The sequence below is a fragment of the Marmota marmota genome, unplaced genomic scaffold (genome assembly GCF_001458135.2).
Source record: "Marmota marmota marmota unplaced genomic scaffold, marMar, whole genome shotgun sequence".
NCBI classification, from domain to species: domain Eukaryota; kingdom Metazoa; phylum Chordata; class Mammalia; order Rodentia; family Sciuridae; genus Marmota; species Marmota marmota.
Window position 1 is genome coordinate 26,962,230 of NW_026000185.1, and position 21,720 is coordinate 26,983,949.

A 21,720-nucleotide genomic window follows, 5' to 3' on the forward strand; every position below is an offset into this window, starting at 1 on the left:
GCGGCGCGGGCGGAGCTTGGCATCCGGGGCTCAGCATCCGGGGCTCCCGGGCAGGCGCCGGGTCTCCCATCGCAACTACGGCCTCTAGCGGTCGGCGCGCCGGCGGGCCTGAGCCGTCTGCGCAGGCGCGGAGACAGTGGCGCCCGCATCCCCTGGGGAAGGGGGTGGGCGTGCGTGGTGACGTCAGGAGACGGGGTCTCGGGCGGCGCGAAGTGGAGGCGCGAGAATGGAGGCGCAGCCTGGCGGCAGTGGCGCAGCAGACCGCGGGGCCGAGGACTCTGCGCCTGGCCCCAGCAAGGCCTCTGGCGGCTCCGGCCACTACGAGCTGCCGTGGTGAGGGCCCAGGGCGTAGATAATGGGCTCATATGGACGTGAGGATGGGCGAAGAGCGGGCCGTGCCCCGGGGGAACACGATGGGGGACCCGGGCTGGTCCTGGGGACCCTTGGGGAGCCGGAGGGCCGGGGGGCGGCGAAGGGATTGTGGTTTGCAGAAGGCGAGGAACACGGGTCTCCGAGCCCACTCGGGGTCTGCAGTGGCCGGTCCTGCACAGCAGTGCTAAGGACAGTCAGGACTACCCGGGTGATCACCCACTTTTTTGTTTTCTTAGTCGCAGTTTTTTTGTTTTTGTTTTTGTTTTAATATTGGTTGCATGTTGACAACGAGGGTACTCTGATTGCGTATTAGGGTCGGTTAATGGTACTGTGAAAGTTAGCTTTACCCATCTTCTTTCTACCTGTTAATACGGCCACCAGAAAACTTTACACACATGGCCCACGTTCTGTTCCTCTTGCACAGCGCTGTCCAGATGCCTGAGAGACTCGGGAAGGGCACATCCACTGCTGTCAAGGAGCTCACAGTTGACAGAGAGGCAAAGCGAATAGACAGACAAGGGCAGGCTGGGGGTGCAGCTCACCTTCACTGGCTGGGTCAGGCCCTGGGTTCAGTCCCAAGCACCGATAAATAAATAAACCAATAAACAGACCAGTAAATGCACTGTGTGTTTGATAAGACAGGTGCTCCGAGGGAGAAATCAGTAGCTCTGGTGGTCAGGAAGGCCTCTGAGGAGGCTCTGACAGGTGAACAGGTTGTGTGCTGGAGGAGCTTCCAGCAGGGGCAGCCTGCAGAAAAGTGGACTTGCCCTTCAGGGAACAGGTCCAGGTCTGCTCCTGATGCACCCAGGACTAATTCTCTCCCTCCTCTGGGACTCCACAGCCCTTGGTTTATGTAACCAGACTGGCACTGTAGTGGGCTCTGCTAAGCTCTGTCTCCCTGTTGGTGGTGAAGTCTTGGGGGCAGGAACATGTCCTGCTCATCCCTGTGTCTTCTGCTTTCCTCTTGTTGAGCCCCTACCTAACTCCTTCACAGTGCTTGGCCCCTGAAAGAGGCGGAGTCTAGAGAATGAGTGGGTGGGAGCAGGTGCTCTCCTGCTGGCCTCTGAGAATAGCTGTCTCTGGAGCTGGAGTAGACCCTCCTTACCTGTACAGGGTGCAACGACAAACCAGGGAGTTTAGTAATGGGCAGGCTGGGGTGTAGCTTGGTGGTAGGGTGCTTGGGGAGCCCGCATAAGGGCCTGCACTTGATCACCAACACCTCATTAAAAAACAACAAACAAAAAATATACAATGGCAAAGGAGGGGTCCTGATGGTTAAATTGTTACAAATACACTGCCACACCTATGCTCAGAGCTGGGGCAAGGCATTTTCTTTCCTCACACGGTTTGCTTGTTTATTTCTTGTGGTTCCCAGGGGTCCTCTACCACAGAGCTCTAGCCCCAGCCCGTTCTTATTTTTATTTTGAGATAGGGTCTCACACAGTTGCTCAGGCTGGCCTTGAACTTGCCATCCTCCTGCATCAGCCTCCTGAGTCGCTGGGATTACAGATGTGGGCCATTCAGCCCTGGCATAGCTTCTTATTTAAAAGGCCAGTGGTGTGAATAGGCCACTTTCCTGTCCACTTCACAGGCTCATGGGATGACAGGGTGGCCTTGGTTTCCATCTAGCCGTCATGGCTGTGTGTATGGCACCTACCTGTGGAAACTGGCAGGTAAGGGATGAGAGAGTTCCAGGTGCGCCACATCTGTCAGACCTGATGATGTCGGGCTGCATGTGCAGACCGTGTCACCTTGCACTGTCACATTGCTCCATGTAGTTGGTGCTGGCCCCTGTCCAGCTGTAGCGTGTTTCTCTGCCTTGATGGGCGTGGGCTGTGGTGGACGGCCCATCTTCATGCACTTCGCTTTTCAAACGAAACTTGGACACCTCACTAAATGAAACTTGTGTCCATTGGCTCTGGTTATTTCTTTGGTAGTGGTGATTGGCCCAGGGTGCTCTACCACTGAGCTACATCATCAGCCCGTTTTCATTTTTGAGACAGGTTCTTGCTCAGTTGTTAAGGTTCTTGCTAAATTGTTGAAGCAGGGATTGAATTTGTGATCTTCCTGCCTTAGCCTCCAGAGTTGCTGGGATTATAGGCATGTACCATGTTGCCTGTTCCTTTTAATGATTTCTTTTGGGTTGCATGAAGATAACCTTGTCGGTATTTTTATACATTTTCTTAAAAACAGGGTTGAAAAATACAGGCCAATAAAGCTGAATGAAATTGTTGGGAATGAAGACACTGTGAGCCGGCTAGAGGTGAGTGGCTTTTAAAAAATGCTGTCTTTTGATGTCCTTCTTTGACAAGCTCAAAACATTTAGAGGAAGACGGTCAACTCAGTGAGGGAAAAGTAGACCAGGAATCCAGAAGAATCAAGGGATAGAAGACATTCAATCTGAGGGACACTGGAAGCTCTGGTGGCAACCATCAGTGGTTTTAAAGGACTGGCTTTTCAGAAGTTTCAGACTTGATCTTATCCATCTCTAGCAGAAGAGCCAAACTTTTTCTGTAATGCCAGATAATATCTTCAGCATTGAGTCCCCAGCACCCTCGTAACAAAACAAAACGAAATAACAATGCTTTAAAAATGTGAAAACCAGGGCTGGGACTGGGGCTCAGTGGTAGAGCGCTTGCCTAGCAGGCGTGAGGCACTGGGTTTGATTCTCAGCACCACATACCAATAAATTAAAGTCCCTTGACAACTAAAAAAAATATTTTTAAAAAAATGTGAAAACCATTCTTAGCCAGGAGACTTACAAAAACAGACTTCGTGGAGGATTTGTCCACCCTCACCCCCAACTGGCTATCCTTTGCCAGCCCTCTGCCTGGAGGAGCTAGATGGCTAAGTGACAAGGCAGCCTCCTTCAGGACGACATGAGGAAGAACATGCAGAACCATTTGGCCGTAGAGCAGGCTTTGAATTCTCAGCCTTGGAGGTCTTTCTGTGCAATCTAGAAGCCCAGCTGCTTGAGAAATGACAGAGATCGTCTCTACAGTAAGCAGGGGCTTAACTATCAGGTTTATTTTGATTTATTAATTTTACAAATACTTGAAGCCAGGCACAGTGGTGAGTGCCTATAATCCAGCAGATCTGGAGGCTGAAGTTCAAGGCCAGCCTTAGCAACTTAGAAAGGCCCTAAGCAACCTAGCAAGACCCTATCTCGGAAAATTAAAAAAGGCTGGGGATGTGGCTCAGTGGTGGACTGCTTGCTCAGCATGCGTGAGGCCCTGGGTTCAAGCCCCAGTACTGCAGCTACAATAAAAAACGTTTGGGCTTCAGGCCGAGGGAGCTTAGTGGGGAGCACCTGCTTGGCATGTAGAGGCCCTGGATTCTGTTCCCCAACACTGAAAAAGAAGGTGAGGACAGGAAGGAGTCACCCCAGGGTTTCAGTTAGGTAAAATTGGGGTTTGAATGGGTTGGTGGGTGGGCTTTGCTATACTGCAGATTGAACCCAGAGCTTGTGCGTGGCAGGCAAGGGTTCTGCCACTGAGCTGTGTTCCCCAGCCTTTATTTTCCTTTGGTCTTAGTTTGAGACGAGACCTCCTTAAATTGCCCTGGTGGTCTCGAATTGGCCATCCTTCTGCCTCAGCTTTGGAGAAGCTGGGATTCCAGGTGTGAGCCAACGCGCTTGGCAAAGCTTTCAGTGGTTGTGTAGTTTAGAAAAATAATTGTACTTACAGCACGAAAAATGAGTTGGCCTGGGGCAGAAGGAGAAGCAGGAGACAGTGACCCTCCTCCAGGAGGGGACAGCGGGGGCCACAGCGGGAGAGGAGCTGGGGTGCAGGAGGGAAGGCAGGCCGCAGAGCTGTGGTGACGGTGCCGTGAGGCCAAGGGCGAGTGTGGCCTCCAAGCCCATCCAGGTCCCATCCTGGATGGGCCTGGAGGGCTGGAGAGTCCGTGGGAGAAGAAGCACAGGCTGGGCTTCAAGTTTGTAGGGCTGATGAGTTCCGTTTTGAATGGGCTGAGGTGCAAGTCCCACGAGCCATCCTCCTGGAGAGGTGAGTCACGCGTGTTTCACCACATGGGTCTGTGCGCTGGGAGACTCGGCCCCTGGGCCTACGGGTTAAGTGTTTTTTTTTTTTTTTTCTTTTTAAATATCTTTATTTTTCTGTGGTGCTAAGGGTCGAGCCCAGTACCTCACAGGTGCAAGGCAGGCGCTCTACCACTGAGCCCCAGCCCCAGCCCTTTTTAGTTTTCATTTTGAGACATGGTCTTGCTAAGTTGCTGAGGCTGACCTCCAACTTGCAGTCCTCCTGCCTTAGTCTCCCAAGCTGATGGGATTACAGGCTTGTGCCACTGTGCCCAGCTTGGATTAGCCAATTCTAATCAGCTTCTTTCCCGCAGGTCTTTGCAAGAGAAGGGAATCTGCCCAATATCATCATTGCGGTGAGTGCCCTGCTCTGGTGCTGCCCACGGAGTGCCTCTGCACTCTGTCCTTCCTCCCCAGAAAGGCCCTGGGCCATTTCGGTCCTGTTATGGGGAGGCCTGTGGGTCGCTTGCTGTACTGTGCGGTTGTGTGCCGAGGGTGCGGCAGGGTGGGAGTTGGGGGTGGCAGTGGCCCAGGAGCACCCTGGGGGCCTTCTGGTGGCCTGAAGCTCTGACAGGAGCCCTCATTCCCAGGGTCCCCCGGGAACTGGCAAAACTACCAGCATCCTGTGTCTGGCCCGCGCTCTGCTGGGCCCTGCGCTGAAGGACGCTGTCCTGGAACTCAACGCCTCCAACGACAGGTGGGCCTGGGCTGGGTGTGGGGTGGGGATGGCGGTGGGGTCCGCCTTCGCAGTTCCGGCTGCGCCTCAGCTCGCTGCCCAGCCCTGTGCTTCTGGTGCCCACCTGTCCAAGTGCCGACTGAGAGTCTTGCTGTTTTCCTTTGTGTTTTGGTGGGAAGTTTTGAAAAATCATTTTAAATTGTGGTGAAGTAGACATAACGCGAAAATGGCCACCGTCACCCCGTGCTCGGCGTGCACCAGGCAGGGCCAAGCATGTCCCCAGGATTGCACTCCCTGCAGGTGGCGGCTGGCAGAGCTGGAGCCCTGTGCCAGAACCAGCCTGCTCCCCGCCAAGCCCCGCTGCCTGGCTGCCTGCTAGAGCCCACAGGTCTGAGGAGTGGAGGAGTCGCGCCACCATCCCTGGTCCCTGCTTGGTCAGGCCATGTGGCCGGAGCACCAGCGAGCTTGCCGCCCTCCTCTTGGCTGGGGAATGCCTGCCCCGCGTGTGTCCTTCCAAGTTGTGTTTATTGTCTCTGAAAAGGACAAGAGCTGCCTCTGTCCTTTGGCAATGGCAAGTGGCGGCTCTGTGACCCTGGGGGACAAGCATCTCTTCAAGTCCCTACCTTTGATTCTATGGGGAAAGGGTTGACACCCAGAGTGGACCTGCCTCGTCCTGTGGTTTGTTCGGTTTTGGTGGTTGAGCGGCCGCCTTGCTCTACCAGGTGGCTGTTCACACCCCCGCCAGCTGTGCACAGGGTCCCCATGTCCCCACGTCCTCACCAACACTGGGTATATCTGTTTAGGGTTTGCTCCGTCCTCTCAATGGCGGGCATCTGTTCCCTTCCTGTCACCTGTAGGGACACACCCGCTGCCAGCTCTCAGTCATCACACACCACACCACACAAGTGCTGGGCGGGAGCATCATAAAGACAGGGAACACTGGCTTAGTCAGCTTTCGTGCTACTGTGACCAAAGATGCCACAAGAATCGTAGGAGAGGGAAAGTCCACCTGGGGCTCTCGAGCCATAGACGAGCCATAGACGGCTGACTCCATCACTCTGGGCCCAGGTGGGGCGGAGCATCATGGTGGGCGGGCCCAGGGGAAGAGAGCAGCTCTGGACATGGCTGCCAGGAAGCAGTGAGAGCTCCACCCACCAGGTACAAAATGAGTCCCAAAGGCTCGTCCCGCCCCCAGTGAGCCACCTCCTCCAGCCATTCCCCAGCTGCCCACAGTCACCACCCAGCAGATCAGGTCACAGCTCTCTCATCCCCTCCCTCCACCTCTGATCCCTCTAGTGCTGTGTCACTGTTAGCTCCTGGGGGACACCTTGGGTCTAGCCCACAGCCAGCACACTGGTTAGCAGACTGTGAGTGCTGATTCATGGGTGTCCTGAGGACAGAGGAGGACTATCGTATGGGTGAGCAAGATGCGGTGTCCAGGGGGTGGTGTGACCAGGTCCTTCCTGTCCTGTGTCCACAGAGATGGAAAGAGATTTGTTTTTTCTCTTTAGAAATACATTGTTTGGGGCTGGGGACGTTGTTCATGGCTGGGGACAGAGCACTGTTGGTCGAGCGCCTGCCTTGTGTGCACAGGGCCCTGGGTTCAGTCCCCAGCACCACACAAAAAGGAAAAAAGAAACATGCTGTCCAGCCTTGATTGAGTTACTGGAGTCACGGCCTGAGGTGGGGCCACCCGTCAGTGTCACACCAGTGGCATCCCTGGTGCTGCAGCCAGGGTCTGGGCAGCCTTTGGTGATTATCTGACCGTTATGAAAACTGCTCATTTTTCCCTTTGCTGAGGTGAACAAGGCCTCAGTGTGCTGTTCTGGTGGCCAGGGCCTTGCTCACCCAGCACACCCCACCCATGAGCCCGGGCCCGGGCAGTGGCCATGTAAATTCTCAGCCATGGTCCACGAAACCTCCCGGACCTCGAAGATGGCAGTCTAGGGTTGGGTGTGGCTCGGTGGCCTAGGTGGCCTGGTGTGTTTGAACCCTGATTCCGTTCTAGCACCACAGTACAGGCTGGCCCAGCCCCTCCCACACCGGGAGCAGGCCCTGCGGGGTGAGCACCGCCGGCGTCCTTCCCTGCGGTGTCCTCGGCCGCCCTGGCCTCCTTCAGCACAGTTGGGAATAAGCGATGGAGCAGTCCCTGGCATGACGGGTGGCCAGCTGCTGCGCCAGGGCACAGGAGGAGTGAGCACTGAGACCCAAAGGGACCCTCAGCTGTGAAGGGCCCCGGGGTCCCGGTGGTGATTCAGGATAAAATGAGTTTTATTCTGTCCAAAAGTCAGGACATGGTGGTTTTGGTCCTTGGAAGCCCTGCAGGGGAGAAGAGAAGCCCTGAAATATCAGTCCTCCTGAATCGTGAGAATTAACCCAAAAAGAAATTAAAAAACTAAAATTGAGTCCTGTAGTCCCTGGTGGTTGAGAAGGTTTCAGAGTCCCTGTGAAGGGGACTGAATTTGCCTCAAAAGGTGACTTACAATTCTGGTTTATTGTTCCAGGGGCATCGACGTTGTGAGGAATAAAATCAAGATGTTTGCTCAACAGAAGGTCACCCTTCCCAAAGGCCGGCACAAGATCATCATCCTGGACGAGGCAGACAGGTGTGCACCTGGCCGAGGCTCCTGCTTTGCTTTGTTAGAACAGGAGAAGAATCACCTTTGTGGGGACTGGGGACATACTGCAGTTGGTAGAGCGCCTGCCTCACATGCACGAGGCTCTGGGTTCAACCCCCAGCAGCACACACACAAGAAAGAACCACCTTTGAGGTGGGTTTGCTTACCACATCTTCAGACAGCAGTTGACCAGGGGCCTCAGACCTTGGCTTTGTAGCTAACTTAAAGCCATTGGTCTAAAAGCCAGGCATGGTGACAAACACCTGTGATCCCAACAGCTCAGGAGGCTGAGGCAGGAGGATCTTGAGATCAAAGCCAGACTCAGCAAAAAGCCAGGTGCTAAGCAACTCAGTGAGACCCTGTCTCTAAATAAAATACAAAACAGGGCTGGGGATGTGGCTTAGTGGTGGAGTACCCCTGAGTTCAATCCCTGGTACCCCCACCCCCCAAAAAATATCATCATCACCATGCATTATTTCTTTTTCTGCACTTTTATTTTCACTAGTCGAATATCTCTCATTTGTGGGTCCTACATCTTCCTTTTAACGTTATAAGCCATGATCCACACCCTTAGAATCTTTTTTGTTTGTTTGTTTTTAGTACCAGGGATTGAACTCAGTGGCTCTGGACCACTGAGCCACATCCTCAGCTCTGCTTGTGTTTTATTTAAGACAAGGTCTCACTGAGTGGGTTTAGGGCCTCGCCATTGCAGAGACTGGCTTTGAATTTGTGATCCTTCTGCCTCAGCCTCCCAAGCCGCTGGGATGACAGGCATGTGCCACCGGGTCTTGCCCATCATTATAATCTCATTATGGATGTGTTTTGTTGTCGTTCTGTTTTGTTCTTTTTTTTAATTTTTTTTTAATTTTTTTTTTTAGTTGTAGTTGGACACAATACCTTTATTTTATTTATTTACTTTTACGTGGTGCTGAGGATTGAACCCAGAGCCTCACATGGGCTAGGTGAGTGCTCTACTACTGAGCCACAACCCCAGCCCTTGTTTGTTCTTGTTTTTGAGACAAGGTCTTTCTGTGTTGTCCAGGCTGGCCTCATTTCCTGGGCTCGGTGATCCTCCTGCCTCAGCCTCCTGAGTAGCTGGTACTGTGTATGTGCACCACTGTGCCAGCTGCCAGTTGCAAACAGATTTTTTATTTTTTTTATTTAACTTTTAAATTTGTTTTTAATATTTTTAGTTGTAGCTGGACACAATATTTATTTATTTACTGTCATGCTGAGAGTTGAACCCAGTGCCTCACATATGCTAAGGCAAGCGCTCTACCACAGAGCCACAGTCTCAGCCCTATTTTTTATTTTTTGCGGTACTGGGGGCTGAACCCAGGGCCTCATACATGCTACTGCTGAGCTACACCGCCAGCCCTTTGCATTTTATTTTGAGACAGAGTCTCACTAAGCTGCCCAGGCTAGCCTTGAACTTATGATCCTCCTGCCTCAGCTTCCTGAATAGCTAGGATTTCAGGCATGAGCCACCACGTCCAGCCATGGTTTTGAATCGTCATGTCATATTCTATGGTGTGGATAGATGCTAACCATTTCACTGTCTAGAGTACTAATGACAGATAACACCTATTAACACTTGGGTGTTAATTTACATTACGCTGGGCGCTTGCTAATCACTGCACACAACAGTATCTCATTTAATTGACAACCTCTGAAGTAGGCAGCCTCATTATCTCCGACCTGTAAGTGGTAACACTGAGGCTGGGAAGATCTGCCTGAGTCCCAGGTCCAGCAAGTGATGGACGCAGGGCCTCTGCACTGAGGCCTGTGTGTAGCCTGCCCTCCTGAGGCCCAGACAGATCCTGGGCAGGCATGGCGGCAGCAGCCCTGGAGACAGTGGCCTCATGCATTCACCAGGGCACTATTTCTGGTGCTGCAGGCGCCGGGTGCCATCTGACCCGGAGAGTGGCTCGTGGGCTTTCCCACTGGGGGGGTGGCCTGGTGCTGGAGACCCCTGCCCAGGGCCGGGGTGTGTGGTGCGTGCTGAACTGTTGTGGGGAGGCTGTGGCCCGAGCCCGAGCCCAGGTGTGACTTCCTCCTCGTGTGTCCCCTCCCAGCATGACGGATGGAGCCCAGCAGGCCTTGAGGAGGACCATGGAGATCTACTCCAAGACCACGCGCTTCGCTCTGGCCTGTAACGCCTCCGACAAGATCATAGGTGAGCTGAGCCTGCGTGGCCGGGCCTGCGGCTGGTTCCCTGGGCAGACTCAGGCCCCGGCGTGGGGCGAGCTCTGCCCCGCAGGCTGCACCCCTGCTCTGGCCGGGCTTCAAGCAGCAGAGAGGCCTTCTTGCCCGCCAGGCCCAGCCGCCGTGGGATCTTCACAGCCAGCTCCCCTGGATGTCCTCAGAACTGAGAAGTGACGCGTCCATCATGTACGCGTGACATTTTGAAATGCAGTCAGGCCTTAGGTGGAGCTTACGTGACTCTTTGTGGCGACGCTGTCAGCTTCACTTCCTGTTCTGTGGCCCAGCTGGGGACTGAACGCGGGTCCTCACAGGCCAAGCAGCGCTCTCTGGCCGAGCCACACCCGGCCTTCAGCTTCACTTGATTTATGTATTTTTTTGTGGAGCTGGAGATTAAACCTGAGGACTCCAGCATTGGAGGCGAGCACTGTGTCGCGGAGCTGCGCCTCTAGCTCCTTAGCTTCTCTTTGTAGAGGAGAAAGCAGGCTCAGAGGGGCTGAGTAGTTTGCCCAGTCACACAGCACAGAGGAGAGCTGGGGTTGAGCCCCAGCTCCGTCTGCTGCCCTCTCCCGCTTCTGTGTGTGTGTGCGAGGTATGGGATCAAACCCAGGGTCCCGCGTGTGCTGGACAAGCACTGGGCCACATCCCCTGCCCTTTTTATTTTGAGACAGGGTCTCACTAAGTTGCTTAGGGCCTCTCTACATTGCTGAGGCTGGCCTTGAACTTGAGATCCTCCTGCCTCAGCCTCTCAGCTGCTGGATCGCAGGCGTGTGGCACTGCGCCCAACTTTGCCCTGGATTCTTACACTCGATCCTGTCTCTGACCTCAGCGTCCGCCTGCCCCCTTGCTCAGGGCCTTTCAGTTGCCGCAGCTCCAGTGGGTGACCTCAGCGTCTGCCCTGCCCCCTCGCTCCTGGGCCTTTCGCAGTTGGGGGGGGGGTGTTCACTTCCTCCCCTTTATGCTGCAGGCTTCACGCTCAGCCGGTGTCCTCAGGGCTCTCTTGTCCCCGTACCTGTCTCACTTCTGCCCTGCTGATCCCCAGCCATGGGAACTCCTTCTCCACCCAGGCCGTGCGTGCAGCTGCGTCCAAGCCTGCCGGCAGTGCCTGGGATTGGGGCTCTCAGCCCAGGATCAGGGCTCCCAGCCCCGGCGCCCAGTGCTGCTGGGATGCTCTGTTCTCCCACCTCCCATGGGGCTCAGAGATGCGGGAGCAGGTCTGAGTGTGGAGGTGTCTCCCTGACGTTGCGGGGACCGGCCTCTGGGGGCAGGACCACCCCTCCGTGCAGCTGCAGCGGCCTGTGCTGCCGAGCTCGCTGGGTGCTGGGCAGCTGCATTGGTGGTTGGGAAAGGCTCTGGCCTCCCCTTCCCGGAGATTGATCTCCGATACATTCGCATTCAGAATGTTTGATCATTGTTTCTTTCTTTTTTTTTTTTTTTGGCAGTGCTGGGGATGGAGCCCAGGGCCTGAGCCTCTAGGCACTCCTTGTGCGACTGGGCTGCAGCCCCTGCCCCCGTGACTATTTTCATTTTCAAGAGGGGTATACAGACATTTGGGTTTTTGCCTCAGAGGAAATGGTCCATGGTCCGGCTGCTGCAGAGCTTGGGGGGCTGGGGGCGGCACCAGGGATTGGATTCAGGGGGTCTCAACCACTGAGCCACATCCCCAGCCCTATTTTGTATTTTATTTAGAGTCAGGGTCTCACTGAGTTGCTTAGCACCTTGCTGTTGCTGAGGCTGGCTTTGCACTCACGATCCTCCTGTCTCAGCCTCCCAACCCATGGTGCTTTCTTTAAGGAAGGCCATGCCTGCTTGATTCCTCGTCTTTTTTAAATTTCTGCGAATTAAGCTTATGGTACATCTTAAAAGAAAAATCCCACAGAGGGAAGACCCAGTTAAAAGAGGCTTATTTCTTTTTCTTTATTTTATTTACTTATTTTTATGTGGTGCTGAGGATTGAACCCAGCGTCTCACAAGTGCTAGGCGAGCGCTCTACAGCTCAGCCCCAGCCCCAGCCCCAAAGAGGCTCATCTTAAGAGAGAGAAAGAGCTCTATCAAAGGAAACTTCTAGAGTAGCTTGAATATTAATTGCTTTTTTTTTTTTTTTTTTTACATGTTTGGTGGTGGTGGTGGGGATCAAACCCAAGGGCATTCTACCCCTGAGCCACGCCCCAGCCCTTCTCATTTTATTTTAAGATGGGTTTGCTAAGTAGCCAAGGCTGGCCTCGAGCGAGCCTCCTGCTTCAGCCTCCCTGTCTCAGGGGTCACAGGCGCACATCACCACACCTGGCCTTAGGCTTTCTCGAAGGTCTCACCCCATCTGCAGCTGGTCGCATTTTATGTACAGACCCCATGGTGGAGGCCACCTGCCTGCTGTGGATGGACGTGGTAGAGCGGAGCTGCCCCAGCATTTCTGCCCCCACAGGCCACTCCCCAGCCGGACGAGCCAAGTCCCCCCATGTTCTCCTTCCAGTGCTCACGTCCCCTCTGTCCTGGTGCAAGTCAAATCTGAGGGTCTCCCGGTGCAGTGGCCTCCCCAACCCCTGTTGCCCCCAGCCCAGGCCGGGGCTCCCTCCTTCCTTTCGACCTGGTGCTGTGGCCCAGGCTTCTACCCCGGTGGCTGCCAGGGTGGCCCTGGAGCTGCTGGGACCCTCTGCCCCGCTCACCTTCCCATTGCTGCTCAGCGGTGGCCTGGCACGAGGTGTGTCTGCCCCAGCCTTGGCCCCTCCCCAGCTCCTGTCCCCTGCCCTGGGCTGTGCGGGTCCCTCGTCCAGCCTGGGGCCCTTAGCCTGGGGCCCAGCTCTGCTGAAGCACCGTCTCCAGGCTGTTCCAGCCTCCGCGCTCCAGAGCCCGCGCTGAGGGAGGCCGTGGGCGCATCCTGCACCCACAGAGCAGCAGGGTGCGTGACCTGGGGTGTGAGGACCTTGAGGGGCGCTTCAGACTGGAGATCGGGTTGGCCAGTGTTACGCCACGTGTGGGAGCCGGTGTGGGGATGCTGTGTGAGGTGGTTGTGACTTGATGGGACAGACTGGGAAAGGGGACGTCGTCAGTGGGAAGAGCCCTCAGGGAGGGAGGTGGGGCGAAGAGCGAGGGGCCAGCGGGAGGTCAGGTGCAGGGTGAGAGGCAGAGAGTTGGCCTTGGGGACTGGTGAAGCTTGTCCTTGGCAGAAGCGCAGGGGTCAGGGGACCTTGCTGGTGTGGACAGGTGGGTGGCCCTGTGTCAGCCTAACACGCAGGACAGGCAGAGCTGCAGGGGGCAGCGCTCATCTCCGGCCCTCGGCCCTGCCACGCAGAGGCTGCGTGGTGTCCGCTGCCACCCCCGCCTGGCCGAGCTGCAGGCCACCTGGGGGCCTGACTCTGGAGGCTGCTGGGTGGCTGGCACTGGCCTGTGGGGCTTGTGGCATGTGGACTGTCTCGGAGGCCGGCTGCCCCTGTGGGAGGCTGAGCTGGACACGGTTGTGCTGCTCAGTGGACACTGGCGGCTCTGCCTGGCCTCCCTGTCGCTCCTGCACACCCACCAGCCGGCAGCAGGGAAGGCGCAGCTGTCCTTGTGACCGCAGTCCTCAGGTGGTGCTGGCCTTTGCCAGGCCTCACCCTCCCCTCCCTGTCTCCGCCCAGAGCCCATCCAGTCGCGCTGTGCGGTGCTCCGCTACACCAAGCTCACGGATGCGCAGGTGCTGGCCAGGCTCATGAGTGTCCTGGAGAAGGAGGAGGTGCGGTACACGGACGACGGCCTGGAGGCCATCATCTTCACTGCCCAGGGGGACATGCGGCAGGTGTGTGGGCGCCGGGCTGGAGGGTGGGCGCCGCCTCAGACTGCAGGAGGGGAGGCGGGAGGTCACCGTGCCACACTTCTGTCCCCCACAGGCTCTGAACAACCTGCAGTCCACCTTCTCGGGGTTTGGCTTCATCAATAGTGAGAACGTGTTTAAGGTACGGGACCCCGGCAGTCCTCACCCGCGCTCAGGAAGGGACAGATGCCTGGCCTGGGACGCGGGGCTGGCCTCGGCCTCTGCTGAGGAGGACCCCGGGGCACATGCACGCCTTGCTCTCCTGTGACCTCCTTGTCACTAAGTCCTCCCTGTCCTGGGAGGCAGGAGGAGCTGGACGTGTCCCATGGATGGGAATCTATGAGCCCTGGGTCGGGGAAGCTGCTCTGTTTGGGGACTTCTTTGGTGGCGACAGGGATGTTCCCAGAGCTCCTTCTGTTGCTGGAGACTTTGGTGTAAACAGCGAGGGCCTCCTGACACCTCTCTGGTTTGGCAGGTCTGCGACGAGCCGCATCCGCTGCTGGTGAAGGAGATGATCCAGCACTGCGTGCACGGCGACATCGACGAGGCCTACAAGGTGCGCCCACCCCGAGGCTTGGCTTCTCCTGGGCCCCAGGCTGGAGCGCTCTGTAGACCAGGGCCCCATGGTCCCTCGGGGCCAGTCCTTCGCCCACACTGCACTGGCTGGTCAGCCTGGGGTTGAAAGTGTGTCTTTCGGCTTTAATGACATCCTCCCGTGGGGAAATCTGTCACCCAGAGTCACCAGCCCAGCACCTTCCCCAGGGACACCATCTTCCCCAGGGACAGGGGGACCTGTGTCCCTCATCCTCCTGGGGAGCATGAAGATGGGCACTGTGGGGCTGAGCCATCCCCGTCAGCCAGGAGGGGCCTTATCTATCAGGGCCTGGTCCCGTGGGCAGAGTCTGTGGGCACACTTGGGGTCCGGGTGACCTGTAGCTGCCCGCCGGGCCATGGTGGGACTCAGGCACTGGTCTGGCCACAGGATTCCCTTTCTAGGCCCAGCACACGCAGTGGAGCGTGCCTCGGCTTGGGCAGCTTGGTGGGAAGGTGGAGCACCAATTGGGGGCTGAGGTGCGCGCCCTGGCTGGGCCTGAGGAGCCTCCGGATCTGTGGACGCAGAGCAGCCCACCTCGGGTTTGCCCCAAGACATAAAGGCAGCGGCTGTCTCCAGGCCCTGGTTTGCGTGCAGGAGGCAGGAGGCCGGGACTCCCAGGTTGCTGCCCGGCAGGCTTGGTTCTGCCCTAGGTTCACCCATCAGCAGGAGCTGGTACAGTGTCGCAGGCTCCCGGCAGCCATGACGTGGCCAGGTGGTGGACCTGGTGGTGGACTGTCTTGCAGTACCTTCTTGGCGGCAGGGAACTGAGTTAAAGTGGCTCCTGGGATCAGGGTGTGGTCAGCCTGAGGCCCGTGAGGCCCCCAGCATCCCCGTGGGGACAGGTGGTTCTCGGAACCTTGTGGGCTGTCTGGCCCGTGGCCTGCCCCAGCCCTGTGCTGGCCTGACTGGCGTGGGTTTGCCCGGCTCCCAGGTACCTGGCCATGGACAGGGCTCTGACCTTGCTGTGTTCCGTCTAGATCCTGGCCCACCTGTGGCATCTGGGCTATTCGCCAGAGGATGTCATCGGCAACATCTTTCGAGTGTGTAAAACTTTCCAAATGGCCGAGTACTTGAAGCTGGAGTTTATCAAGGTTGGTCAGAGGGCAGAAATGCCTCAAAGATGCGCGCAGCGTTCAAGTTTCTTTGTTGTTTCAGGACTGATGTCGCAGAGATGTCTGTTGTGTCCCCTGACACGGTGGGAGAGAGGGTGGCTGGCTATCTAGGGGTGGGGCAGTCATCTCGTTGGTTTTGCAGTCAGCGACCTGGGCACCCTCAGGTGGCTGTCTGCATCCCAGGTCTGAGTGAGTGGCAGTGGGAGGGTTGACCCGTTGAGTGCAGTGCTTGGGACACTCCCCAGGCCTTACGCGTGCTAGGCAAGGCCCTGCCGCTGAGCTGTCCCTGGCCCTTTGTGTCTTAAGGTTGGGTGGATGGAGATGTCTTTCATGTAGAGGACGGTTCAGTCCTTTAGATATTATGGTGACGGACAGGCACGTAAACACGACTGCCATTCCCGTCAGAAAAACCCATATGCCCCTCTGAAGTCACTTCCTTCCACACAGCCTAGAAACCCCCATGTCTTCTGTTTTGGAGACAGAAACTTCCAGAATGTCATGCAAATGGGATCTTGCAGAGCCTTCTCGCAAGTCTGGCTTCTGCACTCAGCGTCGCCTGTGGGTTCACTGAGCTGAGGCCCAAGGGCAGCCCAGCCCTCTCTGTTCTGAGTGTGTTCTGCCCCTTGAGTGTGCCCCCGCTGTCCGTCACCAGGCGAGGGACACTTGGGTTGCTGTGGACAAAGCCACCTGGAGGGTTTGCAGAGTGGATGCCATGTTGTCGTGTCTCTTGGATAGACCCCGGGTGCAGCTACGTGTCCAGTGGGACACAGGTCAGAGACCACCAGGCTGGGGCTGCAGCTCATGGGCACGGGGAGGTGTCATCCTCCTGCCAGTGGGGCCGCCTGTGGGTGGGCTGTGGAACCTCACCAGGCTCAGGTACACGTTGTCCAGCACACTCGCAGGTGCTTAGTGGCCATCTGTGGTCTCTGACAAAGCATCGTGCACATCTACCCATTTTTGAGTTTTTTTGTAAATAACTTTATTCTTATGTGGTGCTGAGGTTGGAACCTGTGCCCCCACGTGCCAGGCAAGCGCTCTGCCACTGAGCCGGCCCAGCACGTTGCTGGGTTGGAGGGTTCTTTGCACGTCCTGGGTGAGAGTCCTCCCTCAGAGAGTCACATAGAGAACTTATGAATCTCCTAGCTTGGCTTTTCTTTTTCTTTTCTCCTTTTTTTAAATTTTCTTAACTGGGGCTGATGTGGCTCAGCGGTAGAGCGCTCGCCTAGCATGTGCGAGGTGCTGGATTTGATCCTCAGTACCCCCTAAAAATAAATAAAGTATCATGTAAAAAAAAATGTTTTTCTTAACAGTATTTTTCAAAGAAATATTTTTCATCCTTTTGAAAGTAAATTGAGCTTGAGTTGCACATGACCCACGACACCCTTGCCTCCCTCCCGGCTGGAGCAGGCTGTGAGCTCAGGCTAACAGCAAACCCTCCCTGTCTGTTAACCTGACTGGAATTGGGCTTGTTTTTCAGGAAATTGGATACACGCACATGAAAGTCACCGAAGGCGTGAACTCCCTCCTGCAGATGGCGGGGCTCCTGGCCAGGCTGTGTCAGAAGACAATAGCCCCTGTGGCCAGTTAGTGCATCCAGGCTGCAGTTTGAAGAGGCCTTGCCCTTGCAACGCTGGGGTCTCCACCTTCCGACGGGGAGATGCCCCACGATGGCGCTGGGCCTCCGACTGAGCTCACCTGCTCCCATGTTCCCTGACCACTTCTGCAGGAGCGCCAGGCCCCGGATGTGTGGGCAGCGGGAGGGCCCTGACCCCTGTCCCGCTGGCCGGTGCTAATAAAGCCTTCCTGTATCTGCTGCGTTTGACTCCCGGGGCCTCCCGGAAAACCAGCCCCCTCTGTGTGCCCCGGCACCCCCCAGGTGGAAAGGCCACTTAGGTCACGGGCTGGACCAGCTAATCTCCGTTTTCTAGAAGCTGGAAGGGCCCAGGTCAGTGGGTGAGGGCGGGTTTGCTGTGGTTTCCTGCAAAATTAAGACTTCTCGGAACAGCGGGGGTGCGCTCTCCAGACGGGGTGGGCTGGGGGGCCTCTTGCCCCCACTGCAAAGCCTGATTCCACCAAAGCTCCGTCAAGTGGGTGAGGGATGATGAGATGGAGAGGGGAGGGGAGAGTAGGAGAGGGGAGGGGAGGGGAGAGGGCTTGGGGGGCTGGGTCATCCAGCGGAAGGCCTAGACCAGAGAGCTCGCCCTGTGGCCTTTCCTGTGTGGTGATGTGTGCTCTCCTGTGGGCTTCGGGATACTGTAGGCTGCCACTGTGTCTGAACAGGCACTGTTTTCCTTTGTGTGTGTATGGTCGCATGCGGTGCTATGGTTGAACCCAGGGCCTTCCATGTGCTTAATTATGGAAATTTTCAGTTGTATATAGAAGTAAAGAGAGCTGGGCACAGGGCTGCACACCGCGGTGTGATCCCAGCAACTTAGGAGGCTGAGGCAAGAGGCTCGCGAGTTCAAAGCCAGTCCCAGCAGCTCAGCAAGGTGCAAAGCAACTCAGCAAGACCCTGTCTGCAGAAATAAAAAGGGCTGGGGACGTGGCTCCCTGGTATCAAAAAAGAATAAAAGAGACTGCCTTGTGACTCTTGCCATGTTCATGCTCATTGTCCTGCCCGAGCACTGCTGTTGACACATGCCAGGCTCCTTGTGTCCCCTGCCCTCTCCCCGGTGATTTTGGAGCAAATCCCAGGCATTGTTTGTGCGTTGGTTTGGATGGTCCTGGGATTGAACCTGGAGGTGCTCGACCTCTGAGCTACAGCCAAGCCCTTTGTATTTGAGAAAGGGTTTCACTAAGATGCCCAGGCTGGCCTCCAGCTTGGGATCCTCCTGCCTCAGCCTCCCTCTCATTTCTTCTAAGTCAGATGCAACTTTCATTCAGGTTTTTCCCAGAGAGAGAAGCAGGCGTCGGAGAACTGCTGCTCCTGAGCCGCAGAGGTTTATTGGGGGGATTCAGTGGAGGGGACACACTTTGTTCCACAGGTGGCATTTGTGGCCTGTGAGAAGATCCCTTTTTAGCTCTTCAGCTCAGCCAAGGAGCAGAGGGCTCCGGAGGGTTCCAGGGCGTCCATTCTGACCACCAGGCTCCCAGCTCCCATGCAAGCCCTCCCCTTTTTTGTTTAAATGAGACAGTTGCAGAGGCTGGCCTTGAACTTGAGAGCTTCCTGCCTCACCCCCCCACACACAGCTCTGATCCCGTGTGTGCCAGCCCTGTGCCCCACCACAGGCACTGTGTCCCAGCAGAGAGCAACTCGTCAACGGAACTCCACGCGGGACGCCACACTGGCTTCATCTCTCCCCTGAGTGAACAGAAGCCCAGAGCGAAGAGAAGCCCCACTAAAGGGCAGAGGGGAGGGGGCGCCCTCACTGGAGAGAAGCCACCTGCGGTCAGAATGTCAGTATGTCCCCTCTGGATGAGTTAACTGCAGACCTGTGGTCACAGCAAGTCACAGAAGCCACATGAGTAAGCAACTTGGGATCCAAATCCAGAGCAGAAAGGACGCGGAGGCCAGTGTTGCATGGTGTTAGATACGGTGCCGTCACCCTGCGTCCCTGGCGCTGTCACTCAGGAGCCAGGTGGCAGCAGGCCTGCCCCGAGGAGGTCCCAGTCAGGAGAGGGCACGGGGCTGGGGCTGCAGCTCTGGCTATTTACATACAATTGTTCTCCACGGACAGCAGGTCCTCAGGGGCATCTGTGGGTCCTCTCCAGGGGTAGCCCTGGCAGGGACCCAAAAGTGGAGCAGCACTGGAAAGTGGCCCTTGAAGGACAGCAGACACGTCCGTGGTCTGGGGCTCCCTGGGCTCCTGCAGTGCATAGGGAGAGAGTGTCACACAGGAAGGGCGTGGCTCAGCTGGTGCCTGTTCCTCTGGAACCACGGCAGGTCCAGGCTCAGCTTTCAGGTGCCCCTGCAGTCTGGCCTTCCCTGGGTCCTGCCAGGATTTTTTTTTGGAGGGGGGAGTACTGGGGACTGAACCCAGGGGTGCTTAGCCACTGATCCCCATCCTCAGCCCTTTTTTATATTTAATTTGGAGACAGGGCCTCACTGAGTTGCTTAGGGCCTAAGTTGCTGAGGCTGGCTTTGAACTCGCGAACCTCCTGCCTCAGCCTCCCAAGCCGCTGGGATTACAGGCGTGTGCCCCTGCAGCTGGCTGGCACCTGGGCTTTAAGTTCGAGTCCCGCCTGTGCTGGTGGTGGATGGGGCACGTGGCCTTCACGTGCACAGGACTGTCCTGTGCTTTCCTCTGCACAGGAAGGACCTCCCCCATCTACCCTGGGCCAGTGGAACTCTCCTGCCTGGACTTGGGCACCCCAGGTTGGCTCTGCTGTCCTTGCTCTCCTCTGGCAGCTGTATCAGGATGCAGAGCCTCCACCAGCCTCTGCCTGACCCCAAGCCACACCTCCCAGAGGTGGTATCTGTCAGCAAAGGACATGCTGTCATGTCATCTTCTTTTTTGGGTCCCTGTTAGGGATACCCCTGGAGGGGACACCCAGACGCCCCCTGAGAACCTCCAGCCCTGTTCCCTTTCTCTGCCTCTCAAGTGAAACTTCTGGAATGATTGCCATTCGCGGTCTCTTAAAACAGGTATCCCCCCATGTCACCAAAACAGCCCTTGTCACCAACATGCGGCACTCAGCTCTGTCATCTTCTCACCTCCCCTGTGCCTGGCTGCCCCCTCCCTGAGCACTGTCACCCTCAGGGCCCCGGAAGCTGCCTCTGCAGCTGCTTTAACCATCACCTTCTGCCTGGGTCCCCATCTGCCTTCCTTCCCTTGGTGACTCTCTGCCAGTCATCTGGCTTTCAGAGCCACCTATGCAGTGACAGTCCCCAAGGCTGTCCAGGCCCGGCTCCTGGCCTGCCCACTCCATGTTGCCTCGACGGGCACCTTGGACTTGGGTGCAGAGGCTCCTGGCCTTCCCCACAGACCCGCTCCCTGGCGCCCAGGGGGCCGGCAGTGGCCTCCCTCCCGCTCAGGCCGACCCTGCAGCCCTGACCCTCGGGCCCCAGGCCCCAGTCCATCCATCCTTCGGGACACACCCATGCCAGGCCCAAGGCAGCCCTGTTGGGTTCTTCCAGGCTCCACCTGCTGCTGTCCCTGCGTCTACCAGGCCTCAGCTGGACTCGCAGCACAACCCGCTGGCTCTGCCCGGCCCTCCGCCTCCCAGGCACCTCCCTGCCCGGCTCCTCCGCCTTCTTGCACCTGCCCCCAGACTTGGGGCATCTGGGGTTGGCCCTGCTGTCCCTGCTATCCTCTGGAGAGCGGGCAAGGCCCCTCGGGCTGCAGTGCCCCTGGCTGCAGACCCTGTGCCACCAACCTGTCACCTGGGCTTGCAGCTGAGAGGTTCCCTGGGCCCACAGGAGAGGGCAGGGCACCGGGTGGGCTGGACAGAAGACAGCTGGGGACAGGGTCCCCCATTCTCCTGAGCACCCACAGACACGGACCATGGCCCCGCAGGGCTCCTCCAAGCTGTGGGCCCTTCCCTCAGAGCCAGGCAGGCCCCAGAAAGCTAGGGGGTGCCGTACCTTCCTTCCCGTCTCCCCTAGGCCTCCCCAGTCATGGTCACGTCCCCATTCACATAGTCGGGCTCCCCGGCATCCTCCTCTGGGCTTCCTGCTGGACAGGGATGTCCTGCTATCGGGCCTTGCTCTGTGGATGGGGACAGGTGGCTGTGGGAGGGTTCACACCACACACTACCACTGTCCCCAGCTGGGTGCCCAGTCTCAGACCCCAGACCCCACAAAGTGGCCTGCAGGAGACGTCACACTGGAGGGGACTCGCAGCATGCATCTGTCTGTCACCAAGGCTCTCCAGAGTCCCTCGGAGACCAGGCATGCTGCTGGATGGGCAGCCGGCCCAGGAGGGGAGTCCAGGCAGGACCAAGGCCTCTGGGGCTGCTGTGTGCTGGAGGCTCTGCTGTGGAACGAGGGGTGTGGCCGGAGGGAGGCCCACCCCGTCCACCCTCGCAGGCCAGTCCCCAGCCTGCTCAAGATGCACCCTGGGCCTCTGTCCCGGGCCACATACCCATGGCCCTCCTGGATTCCCGCCACTGATGAATGGATGCTGAGTTCTGATAATCCTCAGTCTCCTCGCTGCTCGCAGGGACACAGGGATAACCTGCAGGAGGGCCCGTGAGGGGCAGGCCTCCCTTCACAGAGGCCTCCTGTGCTGGGAGCCCACCCAGGGAGGGATCCCCCTGCTCCCTCCCCCGAGGTACAGGAGCTCATGGGCCTCCTTGAAGGACACGGGGGCACCCAAGGCACCAGAGATGGAGAGATGGCAGCCCCCCAGCAGCAGGGACCTCAGCCCCTGTCTCTTATACA

At 57.2% G+C, this 21,720-nt stretch overlaps 2 protein-coding genes across 8 annotated transcripts in view; one reads left to right on the forward strand and one right to left on the reverse strand.

Moving 5' to 3' along the window:
* The first annotated feature begins 106 nt into the window (after positions 1–106).
* On the forward strand, positions 107–17,206 carry Rfc2 (replication factor C subunit 2). 7 transcript variants are annotated; one of them, XM_048789908.1, is made up of 15 exons: positions 187–333; positions 1,964–2,045; positions 2,566–2,635; positions 4,723–4,764; positions 4,999–5,105; positions 7,589–7,690; positions 9,778–9,878; positions 13,519–13,676; positions 13,768–13,833; positions 14,167–14,247; positions 14,674–14,904; positions 15,264–15,481; positions 15,881–15,956; positions 16,051–16,168; positions 16,876–17,206. In XM_048789908.1, exons 6-15 carry the CDS (start codon positions 7,620–7,622, stop codon positions 17,085–17,087), a joined length of 1,332 nt encoding a protein of 443 aa, XP_048645865.1. In that variant the 5' UTR covers positions 187–333; positions 1,964–2,045; positions 2,566–2,635; positions 4,723–4,764; positions 4,999–5,105; positions 7,589–7,619; the 3' UTR covers positions 17,088–17,206. The 7 variants fall into 7 exon arrangements, with proteins under 7 accessions (XP_048645862.1, XP_048645863.1, XP_048645864.1 ...); XM_048789905.1 differs by lacking the exon at positions 1,964–2,045 and having other exon boundaries at positions 107–333; XM_048789906.1 differs by lacking the exons at positions 1,964–2,045; positions 15,881–15,956 and having other exon boundaries at positions 107–333.
* Positions 17,207–18,307: 1,101 nt separating this feature from the next.
* Lat2 (linker for activation of T cells family member 2) overlaps positions 18,308–21,720 on the reverse strand; it is a 10,462-nt gene continuing 7,049 nt past the window's right edge. The window contains exons 4-6 of the mRNA XM_048790086.1: positions 21,422–21,619; positions 20,923–21,046; positions 18,308–19,204 (exon numbers count right to left, since the gene is read on the reverse strand). Coding sequence (XP_048646043.1) covers positions 20,940–21,046; positions 21,422–21,619 — 305 coding nt within the window. The 3' untranslated portion in view covers positions 18,308–19,204; positions 20,923–20,939. The remainder of the gene's footprint in view (positions 19,205–20,922; positions 21,047–21,421; positions 21,620–21,720) is intronic.

What these genes read in the sequence shown, in the direction of transcription:
- Rfc2 (XM_048789905.1), top strand. Translation starts at nt 227, where the DNA reads ATGGAGGCGCAGCCTGGCGGCAGTGGCGCAGCAGACCGCGGGGCCGAG. An exon ending in ACACTGTGAGCCGGCTAGAG is followed by an intron (nt 2,636 to 4,722) that starts GTGAGTGGCTTT and finishes TCTTTCCCGCAG; the next exon opens with GTCTTTGCAAGAGAAGGGAA. An exon ending in CAGGAGGCCGGGACTCCCAG is followed by an intron (nt 14,905 to 15,263) that starts GTTGCTGCCCGG and finishes TGTTCCGTCTAG; the next exon opens with ATCCTGGCCCACCTGTGGCA.